Source organism: Stegodyphus dumicola, chromosome 10, assembly GCF_044657685.1.
Source record: "Stegodyphus dumicola isolate Sdum_Otavi_A_Nest chromosome 10, ASM4465768v1".
NCBI classification, from domain to species: domain Eukaryota; kingdom Metazoa; phylum Arthropoda; class Arachnida; order Araneae; family Eresidae; genus Stegodyphus; species Stegodyphus dumicola.
In genome coordinates this window covers 185,930,972-185,947,699 of record NC_140777.1, presented here as the reverse complement: position 1 = coordinate 185,947,699, position 16,728 = coordinate 185,930,972, and the positions used below count along the sequence as shown (strand labels likewise).

The 16,728-nt window shown below is 34.2% G+C and overlaps 1 protein-coding gene across 2 annotated transcripts; it reads right to left on the bottom strand.

Annotated features, from left to right (window-relative positions):
- Positions 1–1,521: 1,521 nt before the first annotated feature.
- LOC146995237 (uncharacterized) lies at positions 1,522–15,714 on the bottom strand. Of its 2 annotated transcripts, none has more exons than XM_085825999.1 (2): positions 15,504–15,714; positions 1,522–6,979 (listed from the first exon to the last, which is right to left on the bottom strand). In XM_085825999.1, exon 2 carries the CDS (start codon positions 6,747–6,749, stop codon positions 6,189–6,191), a length of 561 nt encoding a protein of 186 aa, XP_085682125.1. In that variant the 5' UTR covers positions 6,750–6,979; positions 15,504–15,714; the 3' UTR covers positions 1,522–6,188. The 2 variants fall into 2 exon arrangements, with proteins under 2 accessions (XP_085682125.1, XP_085682126.1); XM_085826000.1 differs by lacking the exon at positions 15,504–15,714 and adding an exon at positions 10,389–10,613.
- Between the last annotated feature and the right edge of the window lie 1,014 nt (positions 15,715–16,728).

The following is a 16,728-nucleotide window of genomic DNA, read 5'->3' as shown; positions in this document are numbered from 1 at the left end:
GGAAGATAATCACCAGAAGAAAGTTCACTGTTCACATTCGGAAGTGCATTATTCTATAAATGAAAGTACATTAAGCCGATTCGATTGCGTGTATGGCCGTATCTATTTATATATAGGAAAAATTTTAATATAAAATAAATGTAGCGTAAAATATATGTTACCGTTAAAGCGTATAATTAAGTTATTTCCTCGAATAAGTAAGTATTTGGCGGGGGGGGGGAACTAGCCAAGCCGGTTTAGCTAATTATTTTAAAATAACTATATTAATTAGTATAGAATATAATATTCTATAAACTAACCAATGATAAATGCCGCTCAGACGGTGTAGTGGTTAGGGGAGCCAACTTCGATACCTAGCGTCTTGGGTTCGAATCCAGGGGAATGCATAGTTCTAATGGTCCGTCCCTTCATAGAAGTCAAAGGTGGCCCACCTATTAGGTGACTGCATAATAAAGTGACAACTGCTTTTGGTCAAGTCGAAGTCGGCTGAGGGACCATCATTCATATTAAAAAAAAAAAAAAAAAAAAAAAAAAACTTTATAACAAACAAAAAAATCTCAAAGGTTTCAGGTTTTAAACTACGTCCAAAGAGGGCGTTTTTTTTTAACGTTTTGTGTGCTACCTTTATTTATTAAATACTAGCTGTACCAGCCCGGCGTTGCCCGTGCATTTAGAAAATGCAGATAAGTGAATAGCGCAGGAATAGTAGTGTAGGACATGTAGACTGTCTCTCTCTCTTCTCCCCCCCCACAAGCTACAAAAAAGAAATGAATTGTAATTAATCGATTTAATGTATCGTCAAAACAGCAAACTAACGCTAGAATAAAGAAATCAATTGTTACAATCGAACGTTATTTGAAAACAAATAATAATATCAGTGAGTCAAAAAAACCGTGATTAATTAATTATAAATAATAAGCTACAAAAAAGAAATGAATTGTAATTAATCGCTTTAATGTATCGTCAAAACAGCAAACTAACGCTAGAATAAAGAAATCAATTGTTACAATCGAACGTTATTTGAAAACAAATAATAATATCAGTGAGTCAAAAAACCGTGATTAATTAATTATAAATAATTTTTTAAAAATTTTTCTAATTCAAAAATCGAAAATCGGGCTTCGAGGTCTGGTGGCCAGCCCCTTTGTGCTTCCGTATAAAAAATTCCAGGTCCCTGCGTGCGATAGATTTGGCTGGAGAGCTCGGTCAGACAGACAGACAGACACATTACACTTGCTTTTATTATTATAGAAGATGTATCGTCAAAACAGCAAACTAACGCTAGAATAAAGAAATCAATTGTTACAATCGAACGTTATTTGAAAACAAATAATAATATCAGTGAGTCAAAAAAACCGTGATTAATTAATTATAAATAATTTTTTTTAAATTTTTCTAATTCAAAAATCGAAAATCGGGCTTCGAGGTCTGGTGGCCAGCCCCTTTGTGCTTCCGTATAAAAAATTCCAGGTCCCTGCGTGCGATAGATTTGGCTGGAGAGCTCGGTCAGACAGACAGACAGACACATTACACTTGCTTTTATTATTATAGATCATATTCTTTGCACTTAAACCATAAAATTCATTTAAATAGCAATGTCGCAAAAGAATTTTAAAAAAGCATATCTTTAGAAGAATTTCCGATACACAGTTCCGCGCGCTGGAGATAATTTTTTTTTCGTATAGTGTTGCCATTCCTCGCTTTTAAATCGTTGAGTTTGTTAATCAAAAATTCGTTAAAGTTTTACAAAATATGAAATAGATAATAAAACAAATTTCAAATTTGGGCTTCCAGATGCCCATATTCGCAGGAGGATTACGTCATTCAAAATTCGATGGCTGTATGTACAGTTGTTTTATCACAATGCGAGAAATATGCATATATTTATGCACATTTTTCATTATTTAATTTCTTCGAATATAATGCAGGACTCTAACACGAAAAGAATGGTCCTCCAGGATCAAAGTCTCTTACACCTAATGATAAACCGTTAAAGTGGGGGAAAAAAATGACACTATAAAATATCTGTTGTTTTATAAATTAACTGATGATAAACCGTTAGTGTTTAGAAAATTATATTTCATATTACGGATAGATTAAATAATAACGGAATGCATAATATAATATTATTGCTAGATTCTTTAAACCGTAATAAAAAATAACAAACTATACTACGCCAATAGTTCTGTTTAGCAGCTTTCGTGTGCCGTCTTTACTGACAATTCGTCATTTATCAACACTTTAATGTGAACAAGCTGTTAGCTTTCAGTTAGGGATGGATGAAATTCAGTTTAAAGACCGGCAATCATTATTTAACAGAGGAGAAACATTTGCTCCCCGTGAATTCTTTCCTTCTGGGTGAGGTGGGTCGGTTTCTTTAAAGAAACCGGTGAAGCAAACCACGGGGGGAGAACATACGATTTTCCCGCAGGCAAGTTGGAAAAACCTGCTATCGAAATGACCTTGCTCAGCTGCAGCCAGCTCAACGTCTTACCTTTGAAACCTCCCTCAAGAGAGCCCGCTATAACCCTGCCCGTTTGGCAGGTTTCCCCATCTCCAATCGGCGACATTATTTGGCGAGATTTTAGAGTTCCTTTTTTTCCGTTCCTTATTTTCCGAGTGACATTTTTTCCGTTCCTTATTTTCCAGGGACATTCTTTCCGTTTCCCTTTTTTCCGGGTGACATTTTTTCCGCACACCCTGGCGAAGGGTCACTTATTTTCCGACTTTGCGTTCCTTTTTTTCCGGGTGACATTTTTTCCTACAACCACAGAATATTTGTACAAATGATATTAGTGCTGGAAACATTAAACATAAGTAAAAGCCAGTTGACCTATCACAAGTAATATCAGTACTAGACATAGAGGAAATAGCCTAGTGACAGTTTATTAATTTAATACGGTTTGACAGGAGATACAGTATTTACAGGTGGTACTGATTTTTCAGGATAGATTCTATATCCTAATAGCTGGTACTGTGACCTTTAACTTAGGATCACAGATTACATTCAATAAAACAGCCATTAAAAGATACATCAATCCAAAAGTCTGCCTTAGTAGTACCGTTTCCATACCTTTGCATCATTACACTATACCATTACACTTTGCCAGTGCAATAAATTGAACTGAGACATTTATATTACTATACATTTCTCTGATACATTTGGTAAATTACACTATTCCAAGGCAAATTACACTATACTTAAATATTGAACTACACTGAAACATTTAACTGCTTTACACTTATCTCATGCACTTGATAAACAAGACTATACGAAAATAATGAATTCCACCAAACACTATACTATTACAATTAATTACACATAAATGAATTGCTCTGTGCCAACACGTGAGATAGTATACTATTGCATTATGCACATACTTTGAATTAATCTGATATTCAGGTATTCTGAATTTCACCTGAATTAATAACGCTATACATAAGCGTAGATTAGTATACTATTACACAATACTAAGCTGGTACCTATACAATACTTTGCACTAATATGATGCAATTAGCCTCTTACACTATACAAAATCAAAGGATTACACCATGCATTATGCCAATATAATGAATTACAAATGAGGGGATTTTAAAATACCATTACATGAATTAGAATGCCATGACACTATACCAATAGTATATTTTAAGCTGATACATCCGCACTACGTTAGAACTTACCTTAAGCATTTATTAAGATTACACTGTACCAAAGCAATGAGTTACACCATACACTATACCAATACAATGAAATACACCTGGATGACCTAAGCTATACCTGTGTGATGCATTTCACGTTAATTAATTACACTATACTGATTCACTAATTAGTATACTGTTACATTATGACTACGCACTGTTACTTTATGAATTACATTAAGAACATACAATGAATTAAACTGTATAATTATACCGCTTTGCACTTGTCTACCTGTGCGATGCGTTTTGCGCAAATTAATAACACTATACTGATACATTAATTAGTACACTGTTACATTATGAATATACACTTATGGGTATTTCTCTCGCCTTCATAGCATGCCTTCGCGGTGTGGTGGTCGACACGCTGGGCGCATATTCCAGAGGCCCGTGGTCTGATACCCGTCGAAGGCGTTGCTCATTTTCCACTTCTTCCCATTTCAAAAACAACCTAATGTCTCTATACACTATTACATTATGTAACAGTGTGTGTATGTCTCTACACACTGTTACATAACAGTGTAAATATTTAGGTTAAAGAATTAAACTGAAATATTTAGACTGCTTTGCACTTGTCTGATGCGTTTGGTAAATTGCGCTATATCAAAACACTGAATTCCACCATACACTAATACAATGATCTCTATATTAATAAATTACACTAAACTGATGCATGAACTGGTAAAGCATTACACTATACTTATACCAGGAATTAAACTGATAAATTTAAAGTGCTTTACACTTGTCTGATATAATTGGTAAATTGCACTGAACCAGAACTATGGTTACACCATGCACTATACTAATACAGAGAATTGCGCATGAAAATGAATTACACTATAGAACAATGGACACATGCACAATACAGACAGAGACATGCACAATACAGAGAAATACACATGAATGAATTACACTAAACCAACATATGAATTAGTGTACTGTTATACTTACTACCAGTGTTATAATTAGTGTACTGTTATTAATTAGTGTGCTATACTATACAATGAATTAAACTGATACATTTGCCGATTTACTGAAACTGGTACAATGATTACAATGAGCATTGATACAATAATAATTTTAACTGAAATTGATACAATGAATTATACTGATACTGGTATAATAGCATAATGAATACAATGAGCACAGAGACAATAATAATTTTAAACTGATATTGATGCAATAAATTATATTGATACATTGAATTGAACTAAAACATTTTCACTACTTTACACTTATCTGATGTATTTAGTGAATTACACTGTACCAGTGCAGTATATTACACCGTTCACTATACTAATACAATGGATTACACCTGAGTTGATTACACTACACCCATGCATGAATTAGTATACCATTGCACTAGACTTATACAATGAGTTAAACTGACACTTTTATACTCTTTTACGCTAATCTGGTGCGTTTGTAAAGACCCTATGCCAAGACAGCAAGTTACACCACACACTATATTAGTACCATAAATTATGCATGAATGAATTACATTATACCAAAGCATAGATTAATAACAATTACGCTAAACTAAAACAATGAAATGAACTGACACATTCATACTATTTACACTTATCTGATACATTTAGTAAGTTACACTATTCCTACAATGAATTACACCATACACTATACTAATGCCGCGATTTTCTTATGAATGAATTATATTATACCGATACATGGATTAGCATACCATTGCGCTGTACCAATACATTGAATTAATTTGATACATATACGCCACTTTACACTGTACTGTTAGATTAAATACATTATCTGTACCATTTACGGTTGACACATATTTGCAGAACACTACATTTAAACTTTGGAACGACTGTTACACTCGTACATTTCTACCTAGATTACTAATGCTATTCAGTTTGTTAGCAGAAAATGCGTTCATTAGCATCCATATTTACAAAAGGAAAAATCGTCGCCACAATACAATACTTTTAAGTGTTAATGTCCCTTACTTGTACAGTTCCTTGTGGCACTAGACATTTAGAAACTGAGCAGCTTCGTGTGACACTTCACCTTTATCAAGTCACTTAATCTTGTAATTGCGGCTAATGGACTGCAAGTGAGTGCACTATTGAAGGAAATTAACAGGTCCCTCCACCTTCTGAGTAGAATTTGTAGTACTAAAGTAGAGCCTGATCTTTCTGAATTTCGTGCTTTCGATAGACTTTCTAGAGAGAAGTTCTGCTCATTTTGTTTTGTGTTTATCCTGAGGCTTCTTCAAATAGGCATTACATTTCGACAATGAAAGAGATAGTGATCCAGGTCACTATCTCTTTCATTCTTCTTTCAAACCTCTCCGCATTGACAAGCGTCTGTACTTCTCAAGCCAAATCTAAACAGATAAGCATGGAACGAACCATGTCGCGAGAAGAATCGTGTTTGGAAGTTAGAAGTGCTTCTTTGCAACAGGGAGACTTTTGGGAAGAAGGAATGAATCTTCTCCTTGTTTTTCCAGAGGACCAGCGTTAGTACCATTCTGCATTGAGATGTGTTAGCGTTTGTTTCTTCAGAAAGGATTTAGGAAGTTTCTCTGGGATTTCGATGCCATTTGCATCATTGGCCGCTCGTTTTGCTAACATGCCCGCTGTTTCATTTCCCTGAATGCCCACATGGGCCGGAACCCACGCGAGAATTAGTCGTTCCTCTAGAGTCAAGTTAAGAAGTTTTTTCTGTATTTCCTTGACTAAGATACTCTTATTTGTCAGATTGTTGATTGCCTGGAGACTGGATGAGGAATCACTTCGAATTTTTATCTTGCTTAGTCTATTATGTTTTGTATACGAGATTGCGGCTTTAAGCGCTGTTAGTTCAGCTTGAAAAACAGTGTTTCTTGCGTCCAATCTTTGATTCCATGAGAACAGAATTCTGTCACCCTGTAGTACACAATAAACACAGCCAGTTCCAACCTCAGTCTTGGAACTATCTGTATAGAGTGCTATTTCTCCTGGATTGGGAGCTTTGTACGTTAGATCAATAGAGAAGGCTAAGTTTAGTGATGCAGGATGTCCAAGAAGAGGAGGTTTCATCTCTTCATAATCTCCAGCAATGTAAGTTTTGGTCCATAGACTGTCTTTTTTGTCAAGCGCAGGACTCTGGATATTGCAGCCTTTCTCTGAGCTTGCAGGTCCAACAGAGGAACTCCTGCTAAGATTTGCAAAGCTGCTGTCGAGGTTGTCTTGTAGCCTTTGCAAACCAGGAGTTGCTGCCTTTGCATGTTACTTTGTTATGCATGTCCACCCTCCAAGAGGATTTATGCCTGTAAATCAAATAGAAAAAGATTACAAACGACGCAAAATTGTGTTCTCCTCAAATTACAAATTCTCCTGGGTACTCACGCAGTAGTTGCCTCTACGAAGAACTTAACGAAGCATTACTTAGAATGCACTACTACAACCTTACCAAGCAATTTCATGAAAGCCAGGCAAAAGAAACAACAATGCAGCCATCAAAATCTGAAATTATGATTCTAATGACCTGTGCAATTTAAACACACCTATGGCCATCCTGAATATTTAAAATATGTAATCCGGTTTTATTTGATCTTCTGTATTCAATCTACAGCTATTGTCTATTGTATTATTGTTACATATTTTGTATTAAGTTTGATACTTCTAGTAAAATTGTAATTAAATTGTTTCATTTGCCCGTGCAATGCTTCGCGCAACGTGTTTTAAGACAAAGCTACACCGAAAAATTAAAAATACAGGAGCATGCGCATTTAGTGAATAGATATATCGTAATTGTACTCTATTGCTTTCCAGGAACCTCAAGAATATACCAGAATGTTCTCGTACATGATTTAAAAAGCTTATAAAAGCTGGAGGAAAATATCTCAGCTCAGTTGTTTACTTAGTTCTTGTTGTTGATTCTAGCGAATTCGCAGTGAGATCGGATTCATTAGCTTTCTCTGTTTTGAATTGAGTTCTATTTAACGTTTTATTGGTTTAAAACATAACTATTGTAGGATATTGTGATATTATACGAATATTTCTGAAGAAATTTCAGCATTTTGTTTTATTTCCTGGAATAAGAATAAATTTTATTAACTCTTATCGACTTGTGCATTCAGTCCATTACGAACCCGTACACACGCAAATACATTTTGTGTCAGAAGTGGGATTCAAATGTCAATCAGTAGCGTAAATAAGGGTATGCAAAGAATGCCGTCGCATAGGGGTCCGATGGCTTAGGGGCCCTTGAATGTCTGCTGAATTACATTTATATGTTTAAACTTAAAAGACAATGGATCTTTTATAAATACTATATATATGTATATATATACAAGAATATAAATAATATAATTTATGTATCATAGAATTCGTCTTCTTTTAAATTTCCAGGGGCCTTCTGCGTCATAGACACAGTTAGGGTTGCTCTTGGAACCAGATAAAGAAACTGAATTCAGTGTTATATACACCAAAATCTTTAACTGAATACAAAGCAGAAAAGCTACATACTTTTATTTTGATTCCCTTTTAGAGGAAACCTTTCGCCGCCTAACCGGTATAGCGGTTAGCGTCGCTGACTGCGTTGCCGATGAGACCGGGTTAGAATCCCGGAGATGGGAAAGCATGGAGTAAAGTAAATGTAGAATATCGGTGCTGCATGGCTGCACTACAAATATGCGGCGATCCGGTCCTCTCATGTGATTTGGTGGAAGGGGAGTGGGGTGGGAGACACTCGGACCCGGACTCTCGGCTCTAAAGTGTTGGAAATGTGGTACTGAAGACCACATACAACGGCATTGCAAAACGCCCAGGGCAAGGTAAATAAAACAGATGATTTGACAAGACTAACCAGTGCCTTGAGACCAAATAAGAGTGAAAGAACACAATCCTAAAGTGCTGGAACTGCGGTGTCTAAGGCCACATACGAAGAAACTGCAGAACACTTTAGAGCGCGGAAAATAAAACAGACGAGTTAAACAGACAATTAAATGCCATGAGACGAAAAAGGAGCGACCTGAAACAAACGTGCTGGAACTGCGGAGCTGAAGGCCACGCACGAGGGAACTACAGAAAACACCAAGGGCATGGAAATTAAGACCATTTCCCTGCAACGACGGACGAAACAAATTAATGACCATATCGAGGAACGGAGGTTGCCAGGTAATGAAAAACCCCGTTTTAAAGCGCTCAAGTTTTCTGCAGTGTGTGCCAACAGTAATGGGCTATCCATCAATGGGCACATTGATGGAGTTCCGTGCAAATATGTTCATTGACACAGGAACTAATGTTACCATCATTCGGAAAGATTTAGCTCAACAATTTAAAGGTAAACTCATTTGGACGCCGTCGGGTGTTGCCTTCCAGACTGCGTCTGGTGGTAAAATCGACATAGATGGAAAGTTAAACGTGAACATCACGTTTGGAAGTGCTGCCTACCATCACACGGCATATGTGGCAGAGATTACAGATCCTCGCATACTCGGATTGATATTTTAAAGGAAATAAGGAAATACCATTTTTCTTGTACTTGAAAAAAAAAAAAAAAAAAACTGCTTTTTGAATGATGCTTCTGATGATGGACATGACCATCCATCATAAGAAGGGGTACTCACCTGGAAACGCCAACGCCTTTTCTGAAATATCCTGCTCAAAAAGCTGCCTACTACTATGAATTTTCTCCATGTGTCAACTTGCTGCTATTGCATCTTAATTCTTTACGAGCAGCACTAAAACATTTTGTACTTGCCAATGTGTTAACCCCTTTTGTTTGCACCTAGCTCAAACGGCACAACTAAACAGTTATGCTTTAATAGTTACCATAACTTTTATTACTCAGTTAATGTGAAGTATTACTTAGTTAGGAAACTTTTACAATTCGATTAGGAGTTGCGCTTCTACCCAGGCGTTACACCGTTCAACAGGAGTGACATATTCCCTCTACATATAATATAAATACCCCCCCCCAAATCTATAATACCAAAAAAAAATCTATATATAAAAGTATAAAATACAAAATAATAATAATAATAATAATAATAATAATAATATAAAAATCAAAACATACAAAAAAATAGAAACTTATGATACTCTTGATTTTTCCTATACTTAAAATTTCTCGAACTATTGTAGCTTTCTCTAGTTATCATCAAATTAACTATCTAGGCAGTTTCAAGACCTATTTTCCTAGATTTTTCCAGATATCTTTGTGATAGATCCTCAAGACTGAATTCTCTGCTGAAAACCTTGATAATTTTGCTACCTTGTTTCGCAAAATCTTTAAAATTTGCTTAAAAGCCTGAATTTGCAGGAAGAAAACTTCAGCTTGCTCTGCAGTTTCTTGCCAATGATTTGCAAGTTTCGGAGTGCCTATGGTTCAAAACCATGTACCCCCACATCAAAATTACTAAAAGTGAACAGAAATAGGAAAAATTTTGCATAAGTAATTGACTTGATGCTCAATAGAGGGAGCCACAGGCTCGAGAAAGTTTAGGAATAGGAATAAGAAATTAAAAACTTAAACATCATAATTTTTTTTTATAAGTTTTTAGGTTTTTATAATTTTTTTGTACTTTTATATTTATACTTTTTTGGTTTTTAAAATTTTTTAACACAATACGAACACTAAAGCAAAAAGCGGATAGGAAAGAGTTTACGATTAATAGGCTCATTGGCGGAAGAACCCTTGACAGCGCCAGCACTGTGAAGGGCCTTTCTGACCTTTAAAATGCTCCATGGCAACTTCGGTTCCTAGTAGTTCAGTGATGTTATATATTTCGTTTGCTTTCAGGCTATTGTAAATCTGAAGGTAGAATAAGGGCATTGGCATCTTGGTTTTCCATCTCTTGAGTTGTGAAATTTTATGAATCTTAAATCCGAGCACTTCCACCGCAGTCTGCACAACACTGAGTGCAGTGTCTTGACTTCTTCGAACAGCTGGACTTTTCAAACTACGATGACTGGAATTAACTTTCTCAGGGTAAACTAGATGGCGCCACATCTCGACAGATTTCATCTCTGCATTTAACGACTATTATTTTTTACCCTCGTTTTTTCATCATCATGAGACGTTTAAACTTCTACTTTCGAATTTCTTCTACTTTAAGCGCCTTCAGCATGTTCTTTAATTGAGTCGGCGTACGGTTAGTTTGTAGAAATAGCTAGGCACGCGTAATATCAACGGAACAGGGCCAATTTTTTCTGATGTGGAGGTACATGATTTAGAACCATAGTCACTCCGCAATATTCAATCATTGGCACTGACCACTCCAGAAACATCTCCCAAACCAACTTTTAGATATATACTCGGGCAAGATATCGTGTGTGCATGTAGCAAATTAAATATATAACGGAGTATTCTTGGAAATCAAGGTATGCTTTATGTATGTATCAATATTCTTATTACTATAATTACGTGTATTTGCGCGCGATAAACGGATATGCAGCATTCAAGAACTATTTAGGTAAAATTTCTGCTGAGCAGCTACTTTACATCCATGTAGAGCATGAACATTCTGTTGACATGTGCAGAAGTTAGATGATATCAAGGCTCGCGATTATAGTAATCGTATAGCACATCAATCTCATATTCTAACAAATCATTTGAAAAAAAGGAATCTTTTTTAAAAAAACACACACACATATCCATACTAAAGAGACAGGTCATCAGGTATGGAATCATTCAGAAGAAAGGGAGTTTTAAATAGGAATATGGTGAAACATACAGAAGAGAAACCACATGTGTGTGAAATATGTAAGAAGCCATTTACTCAAAAGCGTAGTTTAAACAAGCATATGCTTGTTCATACAGAAGAGAAATCTCATGTTTGCAAAGTATGTAAGAAGTCATTTCATTGGAAGAGTAATTTAAACCAGCATATGCTTATTCACACAGGAAAGAAACCTTATGTTTGTGAGATATGTAACAAGTCATTTAGACGAAAAAATACTTTAAACAGGCATAAAATTATTCATACAAGACAGAAATTTATACATAGTAATGAACATATATGCGAAATATGTAAGAAGTTATTTACGCGCAAGAGTACTTTAAACCAGCATATGCTTATTCACACAGGAGAAAGACCTCATATGTGCAAACTATGTAAGACGTCATTTACTTCTAAGGGGAGTTTAAATAAACATATGCTCATTCACACAGGAGAGAGACCTCATGTTTGTAAAGTATGCAAGAGGCCATTTAGTCAAATGAGCAGTTTAAAATTACATATGCTTATTCACACAGGAGAAAAACCTCACATGTGTGAAGTGTGTGGAAAGTCTTTTAGACAAAAGGTATTTTTAAATATGCATATGCTTATTCACACAGGAGAGAAACCTCATACATGTGAAGTATGTAAGGTATCTTATAGTCAAAAGAGTACTTTAAACGAGCATATGCTTATTCATACAGGAGAGAAACCTCATGTGTGTGAAGTATGTAAGAAATCCTTTAGTCATAAGCGTAATTTAAACATGCATATGCTCATTCACAGAGAGGAACTTCATAAGTGTGAAGTATATAAGATGTCATATAGGCTTAAGAATAGTTTAAATATGCATAGGCTTATTCACATAGAAGAGAAACCTCATATATGTGAACTATGTAAGAAAACCTTTAGTCATAAACGCAGTTTAAACATGCATATGATCATTCACACAGGAGAGAAACCTCATATGTGTGAAATATGTAAGAAATCATTTTTTCGAAAAGGTTATTTAAATAGGCATATGCTCATCCACACAGGAGAAAAACCTCATATGTGTAAACTATGTAAGAAGTCATTTAGTCAAAAGGTTAATTTAAAAACGCATATGCTTATTCACACAGGAGAGAAACCTCATATGTGTGAAGTATGTAAGAAGTCATTTAGTCAAAAGCGTAGTTTAGACCTCCATATGCACATTCATACAGCAGGGAAACCTTGTGTGCAAGATATATAAAAAAACATTTATACTAAATGACGACTTAAGTATGCATGTTATGTTTCTATTTATTTTCAATAGTCTAGGATTGGACTTCAGCCCATGGACCCATGTCTCTCTGTGACCACTTAACAGATGCACTTCGGAGAGAAGTCTCATGAATTATATTTGTAATAAGTCATTTGGACAGAAGAATAATTTGAAGACGTGTGGTTATCTACATGAAAGAAAACATCCTGTCTTTTCTGAAAGTATATTTTTTAATGCAATAAGAACTTGATCATGCAGCAAAGGAACTTAAGGTGAAGTCAAGGCTGGTATATTCATTTTGAAATTATTTTGAAACTCATTAGAGGAGTGGCAGAATTCTTAGAACTTAGGGAGGTATTCATTGGCAGAATTTAGGATTTGCAGAGATTAGGGCATATTACATACAGTTTACCACTGGTCGTGTATGTGGTATGGGAATTGTTATTTGATTAAAATAAATGGTGAACTATTTATTTGTTTCACTAGAAAAAAAAATCATTTATGTGAGAAAAATCTCTTCAGAATCAGGTTTGATAAATTTTGCTTTACCTGCATTCTTTCCCAAATTTCAATCCTTTATAGTGGACAGCATTTTGTAAACAGTACAGAGATGTGAAATATATTGTTTTATGACATCCTGTTCAGGACTGCAGGTTAAAATTCCATGCATACTCTTTTTTTCTGATGTGGCAAGTACAACGTGCAACTTGGATTATCTTGAACAGCTTATTTGCATTGAGCAAATAAGAGCAAATAAGGTTTTCATTTTCAGAAGCTGCATATAAGTAGTTTTCAAGGCATTTTTCAGAAATAATCAGCATTCTCTGTATAAGTATTCAATAATTACATCTGTCACTTACCAAACTATGCTATGGGAATAATGCATGTTACCACTTTGAAATACTTCTAATATTGAAATTCTGAACAGCATTTATTCCATATATCTGGTAACATGCATGTGTTTTGTGCTAAACTTGACTCTGAGTTTAATAGCAATCACAACTCTTGCCATTAGTAATAAAAATGTCTTCCTTGTGCCTGTCGTGAAATAACATATTAGTTATTGTCATTCATGGTGAACAATTAACGAAGATCATGGCTATCCAACTTCAGTATGAAAAACATCAGTCTGTAACTTTCACCAAATACATGTTTACCATATATCATATTGGGAAAGAGAAATGAGGTCTTAAATATTTTCATTGAAACCTGGGACATACTAAGTAACATACTAAGTAAAGACATTTGAGAAATATTTCCATTCAGGTAAGAAATCCATTTATACCAGATATTGATATTTAATCAAAAAAAAATATTTTTATTTCTTTCCCATCCAGTTGTGAAATGCATTTAAATTTTTAACTTGCAAGTATGCATGCTTATTCTATAAGCATGAAGATTTCACCAAAAAAATGTCTGAATTCCAGTATGCAATTCATGCTCAGTTTTCAAACATAGCATGAATTACCATTATCAGAATCTGAAGCCTAAATTTTCAAAAGTATTCCTATACTAATGTAAGTATGTAGTTGACTAGAAACTAACCAGGTTTGGCACCCTCACCATCTAATTCAATAAACACCCTGTTCTGGAATTAGAAATCACAGTTTCTTTTTTAATTTTACAGTCTTTTTTTAATGAACCTTAATTTTTAAAAAAATATTATCTTAAATGCTTTTTTATAAATTCTTTACATTCTTAAGAGCAAAATAGAGAAAATTATTGAATTTATCAAGATATTTAAGGAAAAATCCTAAAATTTTCATTATATGAATGTTTTATTTTTTCTTTACTTGAAAAGTTTATTAAGCTTAAAAGCAAATGCTAACTAGTATATAGGTGTGTGTGTGTGTGTGTAAAACACATTATGGGATGAGTTTGCAAATGCCCTGATAATTCAATAGCTTCAGGTATATTTTTTTAATTATTACACTGAGCATAGATATTTTGATGTTTAGTTAGTAACTTTTAAAATACATGCGCATAAGTTTATTATTAATCAAACATAATGTATTTTTAATGATATTATGAATTAAATCTAAAAATCATATGGCTAGTTCTGCATGCTGTGCTGAATCTTAGTCAGTAATTTTTAAAATTCATGCATGTATGCTTATTATCAGTCAAACATAGTGCATTTTTAATTTTTATGAATTAAATCGAAGAAAAAACATTTTTGGCATCAATGCTGTTCTTGGGTTTACCATAGCAGAGAACCCTTTGGCTACAGTAAACTCATCAATATCAAATCAGCAGTGGTTTTAAATATGATTTTAAACATAAAGTTAGCAAAAAATACATATGAAACATGTATAAGTCAAATATAGTTTATTAAGAATTATATATAACCAAAGCTAACTTTTGTTATATATCATTTTTAACATTCAGAATGACATACATGAGACATGACATTAAGTATATTTAGGTTAAATTTATATTTGTACGAAAAAAATATCACAAGCATAATTAGCTAATTAGGTAAAATCCTAGTATACGGTGCAGCCTTGGCGCGATTTTGAAAATTATGGCCAACACCAAAAATGATCCAAAGAACATCAATATACTATACACTATATACTTATGTGTGTACATAGTATATACTATGTATAACTATATATATTCTTTGAATGACCGGTTTACTACTCATCGTATATGTCCCAATTTTGCTGCTTATCATAAAGTCGCCAAAAGTAGCCAAATTCCGTGTGCACCGGCTACTAGGATTAAACCGCTAATTAAACATGATATTAAGTATAAAGTTAACAAAAAAAGAATTATATTAAACATACATAAGTCACATTTAGCTGATTAAATATGATTAAACTTCTTAGTGTACATAAATTGAAGGTGAGAGGAAATGTGTATGAAGCATACACTTACTTTTCTGTTATGTACCTGGCACACACTTTTGATTGTAAACAATTTCTGGTTATAAGAATAGTAAATCGCCAGTAAAATATCAGAATACTTTACATAAACAAAGTTGCGAAGGCGGAGCTATGTGCCAATGCCAATGATTTAAAAATTTCGGAGTTCCTATGGTTCAAAACCATCTACCTCCACATCAGAATTAATAAAAGCGAGCAGAAATAAGAAAAATTTGGCATAAGTGATTTACTTGATGCACACAAGAGGGAGCCACAGGCTTGAGAAAGTTTAGGGATAGAGATGAGAAAATAAAAACTTAAGTTTCATAATTTTTTTTTTATAAGTTTTTAGGTTTTAAAAATTTTTTTGTATTTTATATTTTATACTTTTTTTGGTTTTTTTTTTTTTTTTTTTTATAATTTTCTATACACAGTACAAACATTAAAGCAAAAAGCGGATAGTAAAGATTTTACGATTAATAGGCTCATTGCCATGTGGCTTGTGTTGGGAAGTGCAAATAATTATTAAGACCGCGATGAAAATATTCATAGGCAGATTTGATATCTGCGGGAGATGTGATTCTTAAGTAAACAGATTGATAACTTTGTTTGAAGATCTTGATAGTGGCAGAGGATGAAATAAGCAATTATATGGCAGCTCGCTGAAGAGACGTCCTTCCTTCATGGCGCGGGAGCTGGAACTGATGTTGAAATGCCAATGATTTGAAAAATACGGAGTTCCTATGGTTCAAAACCATTTACCTCCTCATCAGAATTACTAAAAGCGAGCAGAAATGAGAAAAAATTTCGCATAAGTGAATTACTTGATGCACACTAGAGGGAGCCACTGGCTCAAGAAAGTTTAGGGATAGAGATGAGATAAAAAAAACTTAATCATAATATTTTTTAAAAGTTTTTAGGTTTTATAATTTTTTTGTATATTATATTTTATACTTTTTTGGTTTTTATAAATTTTTTATACACAATACAACACTAAAGCAGAAAGCGGAGAGGAAAGATTTTAAGATTAATAGGCTCATTGGCATGTGGCTTGTGTAGGATAGTGCAAATAATAAATATGAACGCGTTGAAAATATTCATAGGCAGATTTTAAAAATCTGCGGGAGATGTGATTCTATGCGAACAGATTGATAACTTTGCTTGAAGATCTTGGTTGCAGGTAGAGATGGTAATAAGCAATTATATGGCAGCTCGCTGAAGAGACTTCCTTCCTTCAT

Bases quoted from the DNA above. Each gene is read 5' to 3' on its own strand.
- LOC146995237 (XM_085825999.1), bottom strand. From the start codon at position 6,749: ATGAAACCTCCTCTTCTTGGACATCCTGCATCACTAAACTTAGCCTTC.